Raw genomic sequence first — 18,029 nt, 5'->3', positions numbered from 1 at the left:
TGGAATCCTCCACTCCATTGGGTCGACAATCGGCTTCTTCTTTGCCAATTCATCTCGGGCACGGCGCAAAAGCTGAACTCGGTTCAACAAGCCCGTGGCATCTTCAAAGTCGGCTGACCCTCTCTTGCTCGGATCCAGCTGTAGACAACTTACAATGAAGCCTCGGAGACCAACTGTGCGATAGCCTGGAGCGATATCGAAGTCCGCAATATCGCCGTCGATGGGGAACTCCATCCAACCCTTCATTCTCGCTGCGACATACATGATCTGACCTGCGGCCCAGATATCTGAAGGCGTCTTTCGAAGCCGCGTCATCTCGAAGAATTTCTCAAGATGTTCCGCACAGAAGCTTGCAGGGTGGTACACGGCGACGTCCTCAGGCGCATGGAACTCGAGCGTTCCTGGCAGAACTTTAGGATCTGTATCGCTGGCGAACTTGGCCGTACCGAAGTCCCCAATTACGATTTCGGGCATACCACCTAGATACGGCCGCGTCGCGTGCCAGCGCAAGAAAATGTTATCGGGCTTCAGGTCGCCATGTACGAGGGGCTCATGATCCTCGTCCTGAGTGTACTGGCCAGTCTCGGCGTTGTGTCGAAGACCATGATGAAGGAAGGTGAGACCGTCGAAGAGCGAGACGATGAGGTGCAGAGGAAAGACTTCTGGTACGGCCTTCTGGCGCTTGGTCCACCAATAGTGGATCTGGTATTGAAGGTCGCCACCCTTGCAGTTCTCAAACCACAAATTCCACTGACCCGGCTGTTCAGATTCTTCTTCCGCCACGATGAGATCGATGATGTTCGGATGCGGACGCAGACGAAGCAAGACCTTCGCTTCAACAGGGTACTTGAAGTTCCCAACGACTTCGTCTGCAGCTTGGGTGGCCTCCTCAATTCGTTCGGGATAGTTCGATTTCACTACGAAAGTGGCTTCTGTGGTTTCTGAGTCCAGGATGCGGACTTCGCCGTCGGGTGATGCGTCAAGGGTCCTTCGGACGTCGAACTCATTAGACATGGCGATGTGACGCTGCATGGCGCGCTCCTGCTTGAGGCGGCGGAAGAGATCTGGTGTTGTCTTGAGAATGACGATCGGGCTGGGCGGTGTCGCGGGACCTGACATCTTATCGGCGGCCATTTGTGATAGTCGCCCAATAAGACGTAAGGTGAGCATGGTGTTTTGCGATTGCTGATTCTCTACAGAATGAGGCACATGTATCCATGGCAGGTAGAGATCGTCGCGTTGATATAGGAGTTGTTGCATGGCTGCCTGGACTCCAAGTGAACTATGGCACAAGCATGTGTTAGTGACGGATCTTCACGAGCAGGTGAGTGAATAGCTGATGAGCGCCTTGGAAGCCTACAAGCTGATCTCACATGCAGTCCGATTCGCATGAGCAAGCTGATATCCCTTACGTACTATCTGCCTGCAGTGAATGACAGTACCAACGTGGTAAGCGCTTTAATCCGTGTGACTCTGGCGTTCTGCGCGCAACCGCATACCGACTTCATAGAAGACGAGCTGGCGAAACTACGACCCCTGTCAACAGATAAGAGGGACAAGGCAGTAACGCTTGTGATCGAAAGACTCCAAGCGCTGTGCCGCCTGCTCATCACCTTGACAGGTGTGAGGTCTCTTTGGAACAGGATGGATGGCACGCCAAATGCCAACGTCTTCCCTTGTGATGGCCCGGCATCGAGTCTTGGCCCCAGTGTTCAGGGCGGCTTTGCAGGTCGGCTCCAAATTTGCTTTGCACAAGAAGATTTACGATCCGAGGAGTATGGATACTTGACACCGTACTACGACACCTGCTTTGCTTTGCTTTTCAGCCTGAGGTGAGCGTAAGGTCTGATTGATCAGGCCTCTGAGCACTCTTTCTGATCGTCGATCCTGTCATAATCGGAGGGAATTCGAGGTGCCGCGTCGATGAGATTTGGGGAGCACGCGGCTTCCATGAGTGCGATTCGCAATGCCAGTGTTCAGCTGAGGACTGACGCATAGCGCGCAGGCCTAGACAGCCTACAGCACTGCGTAGCGGCGCAGTCGCCTAGCGTTGCTAGCAAGAGATTATTCTTCAGTCTTTGCTCAGCCGCATCTCGTTTGGGAGAAGTGACTCAGAAGTCTGAAGAGTAATTACGGTTGCACGCTGCTGACTCAAGCCACGCTAAGACCAAAAGAGATTAGACGAAAGCTTGGCGACGTTAAGTTGCTCTTGGCGACTCCTCCCTGGAATGTGATCAGAACATCTACCAAGCCTTGACGTTCTTGCTTCATCACCAATACATTTCCATCTCCCTTCATATCATAACCCATGGACTGAAGAAGTTCTCCAAATTTGGATTAGCTTCAAGCTTCAAGTTTAAGCCTCAAAACAAGCTTTCGACCCATCTCACTTCAGCCTCCACAAACCACTGGCTCCGCAGACTGGACGCCGTATTCTAGTCAAGCGCTCGCTGTTGACGACTGTGAATCATTGGCTCACTATACGAGCGCCCCAGACGAGATGGTCCTAGCAGAACTCAGGACGCGTGGAAAGCAATGTTTCCCTCCTACATAAGAGACTTCGTCGACCGCCCCGGGTTGAATTTACTCCTACCTTAATCAATACAATCACCACTCCAGCGAGAATGCGCAATCTCATCACAGCAGCGGCGTTCATCATTGCTGTAGACGCGACAAACGTGTCCTATTGGCAACCAACAGCCGGAACGCCATGGCAAATCATCCTGTCACAAGATCTGCCAACACAATGTCCCGACGGTGTCAAGGCAATAGACGGAGATCTGGAAGCCAACGACGCGTCGACGTGGAGTAGCCTCAAAGCCTCTGGCTGCAAGACCATATGCTACTTCTCTGCTGGATCATATGAGGACTGGCGCCATGACGCCAACCAATTCAACAACAGCACTGATCTCGGTGCACCTCTAGGCGGATGGCCGGGAGAATGGTGGCTCAACACCAAGTCTGCGAATGTCCGCCGTATAATGCAACAGCGTCTCGATACCGCAGTCAAGAAGGGCTGTGATGGCGTCGATCCCGACAACATAGACGCATACGAGAACGATGGCGGCGGACTGGGCCTAACACAAGACGATGCGATCGACTATATCACTTTCCTAGCTGGCGAGGCTCACAAGCGTGGACTTGCTATGGGGCTCAAGAATGGAGGCGATATTGTGAGCAGCGTGCTCAATATCACCGACTACGAGGTCAACGAGCAATGTCAGGATTACGATGAATGCGACAAGGTGCGGCCCTTCATCAATGCCAACAAGCCAGTCTTCGCAATCGAGTACACCAAGAAGGATAGCACGATCCCAGATCAGAGAACCATCGACCAGATCTGCGATAATGATTCGGCAACAGGCTTCTCGACACTGATTAAGCATATGAAACTCAATGATTGGAAGATCTCATGCAATAGCACGACTCCCGCAAATTCGACTAGCAGCTCGCCTGCAGCAACTCAGACCGCCGACTCTGGTGCCAGTACTTGGCATATGGCTGCCGGTGCACTAGTGCTGTGGTCTGGCGGCGTATTGGCACTTCTGATGTATTTGTAGATACGCCCAATGCTACTCCCTGCCCTCAATCTCTCGAAATATCTACCAAAAGAACGTCGCGTTTGGACCCGACCAGGCAGTCTCTCCGTTGATGTGCCCATGCGACGCTCGGTGCCTTTCCTGATCACCCAAGCGATAACCAGCTGGGCGAACCAGAAGAGCAAATTGCAGATCTACGAAGTCCATTCCGACTTAAGCTCAGATTCGACTTGTTGAAGCAGCGCAATCTCGTGAGATTTCTTAAGCAGTTTGCAGAGGCGTATGACAGGTCAAAGGGCGTCGTTGACGGCTTTTTGAGCTGAGCACGGTGCTCAAAAAGTGGGCGCTCGATCGAAAGGTTGGGGTAGACATAGTGAATGAAGAGCAACGGCATAAACACACTCGAGCCTTTCTTTCAATTCACGCCTTTGGAGTCGAATCTTCTCGTGTGATCTCGGGTGGAGATTCCGGCACGAACATTGTTGTGAGACTGTGCGTCTTTCAGGTGAGAATTTCGAACTTCACTCAATTCGCGCTAGCGGGAGCTTCCGACATTAACTTCTTACCCTTGCACATGCGATTGATGCAAACAGCAAACGTGCAGCAAGTGATAGGCACACAATACCTTGGGCTCTCATTCACTCGTTCGACGCACGGGAGCTAACTTCGGCCTGCTAGTAATTGTCAGTGCTTGCCGCCTTTCTTTCACTAGCGCCGTTTGCTCTGGATATTTAAAGCCACGCTTCGACTTCAACCTGCAACTTCTAACACATACAACCTTTCAATATACACCTCGATCGTACACACTGCAAGCACCTTCCTCACCCGCCCTTACAACCTTCCCATAGATTTCCATAGCCAAATTCAGCTACCATATATAGTAGCGACGCCAACATGGACGGTCAGCGCCAACCAGTTACCTGCAAGCACTGTAAGAGATTCGGCACTCACTTCGAGGAGTGGTGCAACAAGAATCCAGCCGGCCGGTTGTACGGCAAGTCGATCGATCAAATCTATACCAAGCCCAAGATGTCGGACGTCGTCAACAGCAGTGGCTATCGAGTCGGCCGGCCCATGAGCAGCGACTCGAGCTCCGGAGTTGCAAGCAGGTGAGTCTAGCTATGTCATCAAAAAGAAATCTTGAAATACTGACCTGGTCCAGCTCCGCAGCTACCCCCTCGACATCTGCACTAACGAACAGTCTGGCCCATGCGCCACGTCGTCGCAAGCTGTCCGAGTACGCTGCCGGCTATTCAGCTGGCTATGCTGCTGGTCTTGCTGCTGCAAAGACCGCCGCCGTCAACGGTCAAGTTGCATCTCAGCCAAATCAAGTCAAGTCAAACAAGAGCTTGAAAGAGCCAGGGTACGTGTATCGAGCAGTAAAGTAGGTCAGCTTCACTAACTTTTCCCTTAGTCAAATTCCATCCCGTCGCCTTCCAGAACCACCTCTGCGTCAGAGGCTAACGTCGAGAAGAATTGGGGCGACTTTGGAACATCTGAGGCTGCTCGTCTTGCTAGCTACAAGACTCCAGCGAGCTGGGAGCATCAGAAGGCCACTATTACCGAAGCCGTCCCCAAGGAGAACGAACATCTGGTGAAGGTCTCATACAAGGAGAAGTTCCACCAGACATTTGGCTGGAAGGACGAAGTCATGGGCGGTCCGCGAGACCGCAAGGCTCCCGCGCCTGTCGCGCCTGTTGCACCTGTCGAGGTCCCGTGGAACGCCGCTGCACTTCCAAACGCGACCAATCCTGCGGCCAACGGGCCACCACCACGCCCTCGCACTTTGCCGCCACACCTTCGAGCGGCCAAGCGTGAGGCGGCAGAGGGTCGCGGCAAGCAGCAAGCAGGCTGGATCTCAGCCAAGCGTTCGCATACAGTCCATACCGCTTGGACGTAGTTCATATTTTTTCGGCGTTTTTAACAGCATAGAGTGTTTAAAAAAGTGATTCACGAACAGGAGAGAATCATCGAACGGTCAAGTAGCGTCAAGATCGAGAGTGGCGCTGACCAATGCATACGGTATAGACACGTCAATCACAGTATAAGTAGAGGATAAAGCAATATCCCACGGTGAATCGACTCTCAACTTTCTGACTCTCTTTCAAGACCCCTAAGAGCTAGAAGAAGCAGGAAGAGCACGTCGCTTAAGGCATAGCGAAGGAGAAGGAGGCCGCAACTACTATAAACTTCAAGGAGAACTTCAAGCAGACTTATAGCTTTAAGGATGGTGCTCTCGGCGGTCGACGCAACTACCAGCCGCCTCTCCTTAGCAACACCACTAACTCGGCTGCGAATGGGCTACCGCTACGGGCCAAGACGATTCCACTACGCCTCCGAGCTAGTCAGCGTGGATGAGAGCTTTGCGCCGTTACCTCACCTGACCTAGCCACCGCCCTTCTCTTACATAAATTGCAACTTCGCTTTTTATCGACCGGCGAGAGCTACAGTCCGACCGAATTCAGGAACACTTCGATAAGGTATACTCCTCAGCACTAGGACTTCGACATGGCTGAACCATAGCGCGATCCAATAGATTACAACATGTCGTCGCCACCACGTTCGTCCTCTATTCATCCGGATCAAGCACAGGCGCCATTAAAAAAAACGCCCTCCTACGAGCACCTCGAATCCGGCCATGCCTTACGGCTTAAGTCCGTCAAATGACCAAGGCAATACGGTATAGAAAATCCAAGCATAGGTAGAGAATAAAGCAATATCCCACAGTGAACCGGCTCTCAGCTTTGTGAATATAAGAATGCGACTATCGCATTATGGTCCGGTCTATAGATTGCCGCAGAAGAGAAGAACGTGACATGTGTGTAGACTTCACCTCATTCGGCGCCAGTGAAAAATTCCGCGCATAGAACCGTCCTGCGTGTGCCTCAATCTTCGGCACTACTCAACATCACACAATCGCTCACTCTAGATAGCTCCGCTCACGAAACCAAACCTGTAACTAAGAAGTCGCCCAATACAACAACTATCACTGCATAAAACGACTACGAACCGTTTGATCTCGGCCTAGAAACAAAATAGAGCGGAATATATACTATTTCTAACTCGACCTCATCGCCGTATACATCGCCAGCCGCTGAATTGGAGAATGAGTTGCCAGGTGGAACAAGAACCTCATGGGTTGATAGGCGACGTTCGCCGTTTGGGCTGGCTGGACTGCTGACGAGCAACAGCTTCGACTCCTGTCGAGTGGGCTGATTAGCTGGTATTAGGCAAGCTACACCTTCGACTCCTGGCTCTTTCTAGTAACCGAATCAACGAGCTTAAACTTCGGTTTCCGGATTATATAGGCGCGATATAATATATATACTCTACTTTTACTTTATCTACTATATATACTTCTACTTCCTTTACCTCTTATAAGTAATAGATATATAGCTATATTCTTAAGCTCGCGATTATTAATACTATCTATTAAGCGTTATAGCTAGATTTTATACGACTTCTACTAGTATAGGATATCCGTACTACTAGCTTCGAGCGATAATATCGTATATATAATTTCAATCGATATTTTGTAATAGATAGCTATATAGAGTATATAGGCTCCTTAAGAATATTATATAAAGCTCTAAGCAATATCAAAGTCTAGATACATTGTAATCGACTATTGTGATATGCCGTATACGCACGAAGGAGCCGAAATCATCGCATTCGTATCGCTATAACACTGGCTCCGGTCTCTAAGCCATCCAGCTCTACATGGCTGACTGGCGCAAGAGGCGGAGCAGAGCTGAAGGCTAAGCACCAATCCCATTTGTCAGACATCGATCTTGTAGTGCTTGGGCACACGAGTAGCACTGACTGGGAGGACTGAAATGGATGGCAAAACGGAACATGTGAAGACGACAGGCACCGATGACGAGATCTTATCTCAGGCACCAACTTCCAGGAGGACGGACGTCGATCACGAGCCTACTGTATCTTCAGACGAGACTGCACCGCCAGCATATCAAGAGGTCGTGGATGAGTGCGCTCTGCAGTACGCGGCAGCAACTGGCTTCCCGAGAAAGTTCAATCTCTACTGTAGTCTGTCGGACAACAAGACGTCTTGGAAGAGCTCTAAAGAGGGCAAGCATGCATGGCTGCAAACACGGCAGCGTCTGCATCAGGTCAGCACCCGCCTCCGCGAGCAGTTGATCAGTAGCGATGTACTCAAGGCGATCAAGTCCGATGCTGCAAACGTCCGCCTTGCATTGTTTCCATTATCATCCGGCCAGGCTCAGCAAGGAACTGGTCGCAGCACTTGTGATCGAGAACGCCAGCACAGGCTGCTGCTGTCCGAATCTCTGGGAACAGGACCGATGGGAGTGACCGGGCTGCATGCACGTATCCGAGGCACTAAGCGCAATCGTGACCTGGTCACTGGGCTTCGACACTCCTGTGCGTGCGTCCTCGGTGCTGGCTGATAAAGCTTCAATCTTGATACTGCGTCTCGACACACGGATACCGCCGATTGTGCCCTGCGCGGGTCCTGGTTTTGGGTATGACCCACGACGGCAAGCTGCATCAAGTACGCACGCACACATGCTGATTGTTGTGGTATGGTAGCTCATGGCGAGGCAGCTACACACCAACCTGGCAATGGATGGATCTCAGCTATAGGATTGTGATGCCCCAACCATCCGTTCCAGCCCTCGGCCGCGCAAGAATGCCTCAGACGGCCTCCAGCCAAGCGATTGCCAGCGGCAAGTTCGGTACAGTACCTGCATGAACACATACCGGCACACGGCAGTATTCGGTGCGGCCCTTGCACAGCCTGTCAAGCATGTCGTTGACTGTCAGAACCTGAGCACACAATGCGACGGACACCACTCTGTCACATGCACGCCATCAATCGTCAACAAAAACGCTTCCCTTGCGACGTAAACAAGCCACCGCAATTCGACTGCGAAGTCCGATGCGCTCGGCCGTTTCGCAAGCGCAGGAGACGCCGAAAAAATGAATATGCGGGCGAGTGTGGCACAAAGATATGGTCGCACAAATGCGGGCGGGACGGTGCACATCTTTTGGGATTTGAGTACTTCTAGAACCAAGTCGCACTTGACGACCAAGATACTCGCGGAATGCTACAAAGTATTTGTGCCTGTCGTCCGTACCACTTGGGCTTGCATTATACAAGATGCATGATGTGTTCGAGAGCGTGTGGAGACCTCCTGCGTTCGCTGGCCTGCTTGGCTTGCTGGACTTTGCCGGGCTTGCTGCTCATATCAGACCGTCTTCGCCATACACCACGCTCTGGTGCTCGCAGCAGCTCTTCCCATTCCCACTTCGCCGACCGCAGCGATGATCTTCCGAACGGCTGTTGCGACAGCCCTTCTTGCACGCCTAGTATCCTCGACTCCACTAGCAGACATTGCGGAACGGTCGCCACCGAACGGTACTCAAAGCTATCCAACTCCCGCCTCATATCCTCCCACATCCTCTTCCTCTGCCGCCGCGGCCAGAGGCTCATACAAAACGGCCTTGTACTTCCCGAATTGGGACATCTACGGCCGAAATTACCAGCCAGCCGATCTTCCTATCGATCGCCTCACCCACGTCCTCTACGCCTTTGCCAATTTACGACCTGAGACTGGCGAAGTCTACTTGAGCGACACATATGCCGACCTAGAGAAACACTACTCCAACGACTCATGGAACGATGTCGGCAACAACGTGTATGGCTGTGTGAAACAGCTGTATCTGCTGAAGAAGCAGAATCGACACATGAAGGTCATTCTGAGCATCGGAGGCTGGTCGTATAGTAGTAACTTTGTCGTAAGCAGAGCCGGCATATCGTATACTTCAACGCTGACATCCTACCCAGGGCGCCGCCGCCACCAATACGAACCGCCAGAACTTCGCAACCACTGCCGTCAGACTACTCATGGACCTTGGCTTCGACGGTCTGGACATTGACTGGGAATACCCACAAGACAGCACCCAAGCCAACAACTGGGTCCTCCTCCTCAAATCCACCCGCGAAGCCCTAAACGCCTATGCCGCCACCCTCCCCAACAACCCGCACTTCCTCCTAACCGTCGCCTGCCCGGCCGGTCCCTCCAACTACAAAAAACTCAACATCCCCGCCATGGACCAATACCTCGACTTCTGGAACCTAATGGCCTACGACTTCTCCGGCTCCTTCTCGACCGTCGCAGCCCACAGCTCAAACCTCTACCCTTCACCTTCAAACACAAATTCCACCCCTTTCTCCACCGACGCTGCCGTAAAACACTACCTCTCCCAAGGCGTCCATCCCCGAAAACTCCTCCTCGGAATGCCCTTATACGGCCACGCCTTCGTCGGAACCGAAGGCCCTGGCCTCCCATACACCGGTGCGGGAGAAGGTTCCTGGGAACCTGGAATCTGGGACTACAAATCCCTCCCTCCCACAACCTCTCAAGTCCACTACGACAGCATCATCGGCGCGAGTTGGAGCTACGACAAAAATTCCCAAACTATGGTTTCTTACGATTCCCCGGAAATGGCAGAGCAGAAATTGCGGTATATTTTTGAAAGGAATCTGGGCGGCGCGATGTGGTGGGAGGCGAATGGGGATGGGAATCGCAATTCTACGGGGAACAGTTTGGTGGAGATTGTGGTTGGTGGGTTTGGGAAGTTGGATGGGAGTAAGAATGTTTTGAATTATCCGAATAGTCGGTATGAGAATCTGAGGAGGGGGATGCCGGGGGATGTGGTGTCGTATTCGTGAGGTCAGGGAGGAGAGAGGGGGTGCGATGGTGGAATGGTTGTGAAGGGGCTCGAGCGTGGTTATGAAGAAGAATGCAGAGGATTTAGAATCTATCAAGTATAGGTTTCGTTGAAGATGACGGACGTCTCATTAGAGTCTCGAAAGAAAGAAAAACTTTCATACATACATGCTCACATTCTATTTCAACATACACACCTGTCATCCTCCAAACCCAGTCTTGTCGCAACCTCACAGAACACCAAATCGTCCTGTAGCAACAACTCCGTCACATCATCTCATCATCCCACATCCCTTCAATGAAAATCTAATCCCTATCATCCGGTCCACCACCAAGCGGTCCACCTCCAACTTTGCCTCTTCCAGGCCGTGGTGGATGATCATCATCATCGTCGTCGTCGTCCCTATCTGGTCGCTTCGGAGGGTTCTCGTCATTATCCCGGTCATGTTCTTCAAGATGATCCTCATCATCATCTCTATTATGTGCTTCAAGACGATGCTCATCATCATCATCATCATCATGCTCCTCAAACGAACCCTCCTCATCCCTCCCCCTAACCTTCTTCAAGTTATCACTCACTCTCATCAACCCCAAAGCTGAATCCAGTTACGCCACACATATCATCCCAATCCAATCCAACCCTCGTGCTCGCGTTCACGGATTTTTTTGAGATTTTGATCCCAGATTTTTTTTAAAAAAAAAAATCGAAGTCACCGCCACGATTTCCATGTCGAAATTTCTTTTTCTGTTGTAGTGGAAGTTTCCACAATGTACAGGCTCAAGGAGTGTAGTATGCTTGACTGTCGATAGCAGAACTCGACGGAGATCTGGTGTAGAGATATATATGGTGGTGGCCGTAGAAGGAAGTGAATGCCTCCAACAAACGAGGACAGCAGCAGCCGTCGGACTTCGGCGAAACCTTGTTCCGCACCTTCTTGTCAATCTCCCTTGTCATCTCATCCTCAATCACTTTCTGTAGACAACCTACAGGCCTCACATCGAATGAATCAGAGTCAGTTCAGCGGCATGTACGAAGCCAGTATCGGACTGGACGAGGCCTGTTTGGAACGAACTTCCCATACCCACACCGAGGCACAGAAATATGATCTAAAAATCTGGTGGAATGGCCCCAGAGTTCTCCATTGCATGTATAACGGCTTCAACCCGTTCAGCATGATACATAGGGACGGTCACTTGCCGACCCAAGTGCATAGATGAGGCTTTCGAATACTGCTCCACCTTCGGAACGCTCAGAACTCATCAACGACAAAAGAAGAAAGTCTCAAAACGAAATTGAAAAGGCAACAGCAGCTATCAATTCAAAAGGACTCGTTTTCAGCACCACGAATCTCCACTCAGCACATTGTAGACAACAGATTCTATAATTTCCTCAACTTCAATTTAACAACGAATCGCAAAAAAAAAAATCATTACTCTCCTTGTTAACATATGTCATCCTTAGTGCAGGGAGCATGCTGATCTTCTCTGTTTCAATTCAAATTGACCAGATGCCCGAAGGACATGAAAGAGCGAATGTCACTCGTTCATTGCCCTCGGGCGGAATATTGAAGTTCTTGGACGTATATATTAGTGGAGTCACAGGTCTGCATGACTCGCGTGCATTACCGTACGTGGAAGTGGGATGTCCTGAGGCTAGATTTTGATTTACGGACACTAGCTTTATATGTTACTTCTTGAATCTTTGGAAAGTTGGCTTCTGTTTTCATGTCTGATAATATTGCTTCGAGAGTTTTGGGAATAAGGTGATGTGAAGCGTTAGTGAGTTCTTGGCTGAATCAGAGACAATGGAGCAACCTTGTAGTTGGCAAGATATGCGCATCAGTATAGTAAGATGCCTTTTGGAATCCCAATGGCCTGTGAGACGACGGGTCTGCGCCAGATCATGGAGTATCTGGAGAAATGTCGAGAGAGAGAGACGCAGGACACGTACTGAACCAACAGTTGCCAGGGAGACCTAGCGAGACGGCGTTAATCGAAGTTGAATGAATGCCAGACCGGGAAATCGCAGCATCGATGGTTGTAGCTAGGTAAGGGAGAGGTCATGGAAGATGGGGTCCAACCAGATTGCAAGAAAAGGTAAAAGGTGGTATGCGCTAGACGCTCGCAATTGCCAGAGCCACTTCATTCGTTTGAAGGATATCAAAGCCTTCGTTCGCGTCTTGCCGTGGAGAGGTAGAAGCCAGAGTCAAGTTAATTAGCGACCAAAGCCCAGTCCGAAGTGTCGCTTGTCTCAAATACATCCGTTCCAGATGGGCAGTCCTCCTTCAGAGGCCCAGCACCTGTCCCAGCCTAAAGTCGCTTCCCATTCTGGTTGGCCGACACCACGGTTGGATCAGTGTCGGCGGATGCTTCACCCTTCATAGCAGCTTGTTCTTCCCTCTTGCGCCTGTGCTCCTCTACATCTGCCTTCACGCGACGTTCCAGGTCATCGATAAGCTCCTTCTTATGAACCATTGCTGCACCTGCAGCCCAATTGCCAGCCTCGGTTTTATTGCGACCCTTGCCAGTAGCGAGATACTCTCTCTCGTAACCATAATTTGGCGCGACCACATAAAGTTCTTGCGTCCATTCATTCTGGCCCAGTTTATTACCCTTCAGCTCGACCATCTCAGTGTTCTTATAATCCAACTTGACATGCTGTGCTGAACGCTGAATTCGCTGCTGCAGTATGGCCTTCGCGTTCTCGTCGTACGGTGGCATGGCACCTGCCTCATTTGCAGGCGAAGAAGAAGACTTTGGAGCAGCAGAGGTCTGCATTCGTGAGGCGTACACTTTGTTGGACTGCATGAGCGTCTCGATGCGTGGCGTCCACAGCTCTCTCAACCAAGCCTCAGCAATGTCCTCACCAGTCCGCTTATTTTCGTTTGATAAAATGATTGCTGCGATGTATGCCTCGAAGACATCAGCAATGACCTTGGTCCAGCCCTTGTTGCCTTTCCCATGACTGTCCTTTTGCATGCTCTTCTTGTCGTTGGCCTTAATCTTCTTCTCGAGACCATACTCTTTGCTATATTGCGCGAGCGTCTCGTTCTTGACGAGCTGCTCGCGAAGCTGGCTCATCTCGCCGACTTGAAGCTGCGGATACTTTTCGAAGATCAGGTCCGTGGCAAACTTCTCGATATTGGCATCTCCTAGAAATTCGAGTCGGTCATATGTCATTTGTGAAGAGTTGGTTGTAGTAGATTTGTGGCGGAAGGGTGCTTCAGCCCAGGCAGCGGGGAGCTCAGGACGCGGCGGCAGAGGCTTCGGGAGGTACAGGTCCTACAGCATTGTTAGTACGCCCATTTGAAGATGCACTCACTACACAGCGGACATGACTCTGGCGAGCGTGACAATCATCGAGAAGCAGAATCAAGTCTTCCGTGCAAACTTACATGAGGCGGTGATTCCTGCTTCGCGTACGAGTCCTTGACGCCATAGCTCGGTGGTTCGCGCCTGGTGTCCCGTACATCATCGTATGGGTCGCTTCTGCCTCTGTGATCGTCGTAATGGTCGCGCCTCGAGTATGAGTAGTCGTTGCGCTGGCGCTTCACTGGCGGAGCACTGCCGCCGTTGTAATGTCTCTTGCTCATAGCGGTGCAGCTCTCCTCGGCACTGTGTACACTGTATGATGCTGTGGGGTATGAATTTGTAGTAGCACCTAGCGACAGTGAGGAGATGAGCAGCTGTTTTGTGTTTGTGTGTGTGTGTGTGTGTGTGTGTGTGTGTGGTCAGAAGAAATTGAAGCTGGCAGAACGCCTTCTTCAAGCTGCGACGCTCGGACCCTTTTCTTGGCACTTCCGGCGCCGATGACATTGGACTCGATCTCGTGAATACTTCAGTGAATGTCTATCACATGCAACAATCATGACAGTTCCACGAGCGCGAGTACTAGACCTGCTACGGGCGCAATGCCGAATATTCAACACCACCTTCAACCCTCAGAACTTGCGACTCGGAAACAAAGTTCTGCGGCAACGATTACGAGGACCTTCGTTCGCCGCATACTATCCACGACGAGTAGCCACATTCAAGGATCTCAAGACTCTATATCCATTGAGAAAGATTGAGATGTACGATGACTTCGAGGAGGACCGATTAGAGCACCTGCAAATCGCGAAGAGTAGAGGCAAGGGAGCACCGAAGAAGAAGAAGAGCGCGGCGGGTAAGTTTTTGAATTGGACCATCGGTCTTGCGTAGGTGCTGATGAGTTTACAGAAAGCAGAAAGGGACAGAAGAAGAAGCGGTAGTGAGACTGGCCGATTGAAGGAACTGCGATGATAGAATTGGAACAGTGTATATGAGCTGGGCAATGGGCGGGCTTGACCAGCAATTAAAAAGCGCATTACGAGGGACGGCGTTCGAAAATTTGCGCTTCGATATGTACAGGTGCATGGAATGGCGTTACCCAGTCGAACTGAAAGAGGAATGCGTAAATGTTGGAGCGGAAAGCTTTGCTTGAAATATACCTCACTGATTCTTGATTTGCAATCGGCATTACCATACATGCTGAAGTCAACATCGGAGACAGGCACAGAGACTTTGCGGCATGGTAATTATGAGACTGCTCGAACGCTGTGACGTCTGGATGCGCGGGAGTGATTGGTGAGTACAAAGATTCTTCGAAACAAGACATTTGCTGACGCTCTTCCGTAAACCTGCTCTCAATGTTCCATCGTAGCAAGTCTCCTTTCGACCCATCACTCCTGTGCTCCATCGCCTCCCTGTCTCTGATACCTGATCTCCAGCACGCCCTCATCGCAGACCGACGCCATCTCCACGGCTATCTTCTTTGGAGACCACTCTCTCGTTCATCTTTCGTGTTAGCCATCCGAATGCGCACAAAGTCGATGACTTTCTTCAGACCTTCCAGTGTCAGGTATGGGTCACTTCCGCATGGTTGCAAGTGACTTTGCACAAATGCTTCGGCAGCAGCATCTACGGCCTCGGAATTTTCGATCGGGTCTCCATACCAATCAAGGTATCGGACGGTCACCTGCTTCTCTGACTTGTTTCCGTGGAGCACGATCTTACAGCAGAACGGATCGTACCAGATGCAGATCTTTCGTGTGAGGGGGACTCGTGAGCGACCGAAAATATCGAGCCAACGCATCGTGGAGTCTGGTTTGACGTAGCTATCGAAAAGCCACAGGTCAAGGTCTCGATGAAGTCTTGGCAGGTATTCTTGTCGAGTCTGCTGGCATACCTCCGCGAATGTGGCTGGCGGTGCCCGGTATTTCTGGTAGTACGCTTTCAGCACTTGTTTCGGTGCATCGTGCTCAGCGATCTCATCATAGATCTGGTTGCGCAACTCTGCTGGTAAGTCGAAGAATGTGACGCGGTATCGGGTGTTTCGCGCTGATGTAGCAAAAGATCCGCTCGTCGACAGTGCACCACCCTGGACGAGGTTGCCGGGTTGGGCAGGCATGATATTGTGGTTGACGGGGCTAGCCATTGCCCGCGAGAGGACTGCAGGTGGAAAGAACCTTGGAAAGTCAGAACCTTTGGAAATTTCATGGTCGCGCGCACTGACCAACGCAAGGTCATGGCTGCCGAGCATCACATGCGAAAACGGTAAAGACCGAAGCATGTGAAGCATCATCTTCACTTCCAGGAACTCACTACACACCTTGATTGGGAATGAGAAATCGGCCCTTCCTGATGACAGTTTCACTTGGCAAGATCGAGCTCTATGCATCTCCGTCATGTCACCTAAGCAGTCGACAGAAACTTTCGGACGCGATTAGCGAAAGGCACTCACTTTCTCGTTCTTCACAAATCATCGCTGACTTCCTCGGAGCGGCCTTCAATGTTGCGAAATTCTGACAAATGGTAGCATCATTGCTGTGCAAGCCCATTTGCTAATGGATCCGATACTGTAAACGAATTTGGGTCTCAGTAAGCAACCCGACAATCTCCAGATCGCCTTCAAGCAGCATGTGTTCGACGGCTTGCAAGAAAAACTGCCTATATGCCAGGTCTCATTAGCCTATTGACCCCGCTACTCAGAATCAAGCATGTTTGATCTCATTGGAGCTTCGGCATATGGTCCACCTAGACTGCGAGCTACTTTGATGTTCTCCTGCTGCCCTTCTGGACATCCGGACATTGTAAGCTTTCCACGAGAGCAACAGACAGCAGTATCACTCATCCGTGGCCGACCATTGAAGCACGCGAACCCCGTTTGTGACGAACTCTCCAGGAGTCCAATTTGGCATTCATAACCTCGGACGCCAGAACAATATTGCCTGCATCAACCTCCCCCGACGGGGCTGGGGCTTGGTATCTGTTATCTCTCAGGATGTTCGAGGATATTTTTGTGCAGTTTGGCCCTGGCTACAGCAGCGTTGAGCTTAACAATGCTCCCCTCATTATCAGCAGTCATGAGCCGTTAGGAATAAAATCTGCCGTGCACAATCTGGCACTCGACTTTGGACGTGTTCTGACAAAACGCCTAAAGCAGACGGTCGTGGAAGCAGATACCGATTTGCCAAAATTAGAAGTCGACACAGCTATCATCATCGGCTGCCTCGAGTCCAGTCATCTGGTCCAAGATATGGTTAGCAAGGGCAAGCTTGATGTCGAAAGCATATCCGGGAGATGGGAGTCATTCTGTACCAGCGTCGTTGCCAAGCCTTTTGAGGGCATCGCAAAAGCCCTTGTCATTGTTGGAAGCGACAAGCGTGGAACGATCTATGGAGCCTACACCCTATCTGAGCAGATTGGCGTATCACCGTGTGTCTCAATTGTCATTGCAACCCACGCGTAAGAGCATGCTGATCAATTGCAGTTGGTATTGGTGGGCAGACGTGCCGCCTAAGCAGCACTCGGCGATATATGCAATTGACAAATCTACGTGCCATGGAGAGCCAAGCATCAAATACAGAGGCATATTCTTGAACGACGAGGCTCCTGTTCTCACGGGTTGGGTGTTGGAGAAGTTTGGAAAGTACAATTCTCAGTTCTACGAGAAAGTATTTGAGCTTATCCTCAGACTGAAGGTACACCGTCCCTTCATCAATTCCAACAAGCCTGCATGTACTGATTCGAACAGGCCAACTTCCTCTGGCCCGCAATGTGGCCCGGCTACCCCAATCCAGGTGCATCATTCTTCACCGACGATTCGAGAAACCAGGCATTGGCGGACGAGCTTGGCATAGTCATTTCGACATCTCACCATGAACCAATGCAACGACTATCCAACGAATGGTTCGCCGAGAACCCAGATGGTAGCTGGAATTGGCTGACAAACAAAGATCGTATCACTGACTTCTTCCGAGAAGGAGTTCAAAGAGCAGCGGGAAAAGAGTCCTACTTCACTCTAGGCATGCGAGGTGAGTACGACAAAAAATGGCAGGCGAAGATCCTGCTGCTGTCGTTCGAGATGTGATTCAAACGCAGCGGCAACTTTTCAAGGAGGAACACGGTGCGGAAGATGCAGTCCCACAGGTTCTGGCCTGCTACAAAGAAGTTCAGACTATGTACGAAAGTGGTAAGTTGGAAGTTCCTGACCATGTCACCCTACTTTTTGGAGACGACAATTTCGGTACGATACGAAGACTGCCATCGGTAGCTGAAAGGAAACGACGAGATGGTGCAGGCATATACTATCATCTTGAATATGTTGGGTGGCCGAGATCGTATAAGTGGATCAACAGCAATTCGCTGGGCAAAATCAAGCATCAACTCATGCAGGCCTACCATCGCCAAGCCAGACAGATCTGGGTCTTCAACGTTGGAGATCTGAAGCCAGTTGAGTGTCCGCTCTCTTTCGCCA

General features: G+C 50.9%; 5 protein-coding genes across 5 annotated transcripts in view; 3 read left to right on the top strand and 2 right to left on the bottom strand.

The window, feature by feature from the left end:
- Positions 1-537: 537 nt before the first annotated feature.
- On the top strand, positions 538-10,254 carry MYCFIDRAFT_88380 (glycoside hydrolase family 18 protein; the record flags this gene model as incomplete). The annotated part of the gene is made up of 3 exons (XM_007929582.1): positions 538-616; positions 9,007-9,317; positions 9,367-10,254. The coding sequence occupies 3 exons, from the start codon at positions 538-540 to the stop codon at positions 10,252-10,254; spliced, it is 1,278 nt and encodes a 425-aa protein (XP_007927773.1).
- Positions 10,255-13,060: 2,806 nt separating this feature from the next.
- MYCFIDRAFT_7253 (uncharacterized protein) lies at positions 13,061-13,447 on the bottom strand (the record flags this gene model as incomplete). Its single annotated transcript, XM_007928709.1, has 1 exon — positions 13,061-13,447. A coding segment is annotated over one exon (387 nt), but the record flags the coding sequence as incomplete, so codon positions are not given.
- Positions 13,448-14,119: 672 nt separating this feature from the next.
- On the top strand, positions 14,120-14,362 carry MYCFIDRAFT_19087 (uncharacterized protein; the record flags this gene model as incomplete). The annotated part of the gene is made up of 1 exon (XM_007928726.1): positions 14,120-14,362. A coding segment is annotated over one exon (243 nt), but the record flags the coding sequence as incomplete, so codon positions are not given.
- A 673-nt stretch (positions 14,363-15,035) lies between these two features.
- On the bottom strand, positions 15,036-15,680 carry MYCFIDRAFT_197527 (uncharacterized protein; the record flags this gene model as incomplete). The annotated part of the gene is made up of 1 exon (XM_007929580.1): positions 15,036-15,680. One exon carries the CDS (start codon positions 15,678-15,680, stop codon positions 15,036-15,038), a length of 645 nt encoding a protein of 214 aa, XP_007927771.1.
- An 873-nt stretch (positions 15,681-16,553) lies between these two features.
- MYCFIDRAFT_197526 (glycoside hydrolase family 115 protein) overlaps positions 16,554-18,029 on the top strand; it is a gene marked incomplete at both ends in the record, with an annotated part of 2,671 nt that continues 1,195 nt past the window's right edge. The window contains 4 exons of the mRNA XM_007929579.1: positions 16,554-16,987; positions 17,043-17,253; positions 17,307-17,590; positions 17,729-17,744. Of these exons, the coding sequence (XP_007927770.1) occupies positions 16,554-16,987; positions 17,043-17,253; positions 17,307-17,590; positions 17,729-17,744 (945 nt within the window). The remainder of the gene's footprint in view (positions 16,988-17,042; positions 17,254-17,306; positions 17,591-17,728; positions 17,745-18,029) is intronic.

This window comes from Pseudocercospora fijiensis (assembly GCF_000340215.1).
Source record: "Pseudocercospora fijiensis CIRAD86 unplaced genomic scaffold MYCFIscaffold_5, whole genome shotgun sequence".
Taxonomy (NCBI): Eukaryota; Fungi; Ascomycota; class Dothideomycetes; order Mycosphaerellales; family Mycosphaerellaceae; genus Pseudocercospora; species Pseudocercospora fijiensis.
This window is presented reverse-complemented; position numbering and strand designations above follow the sequence as displayed.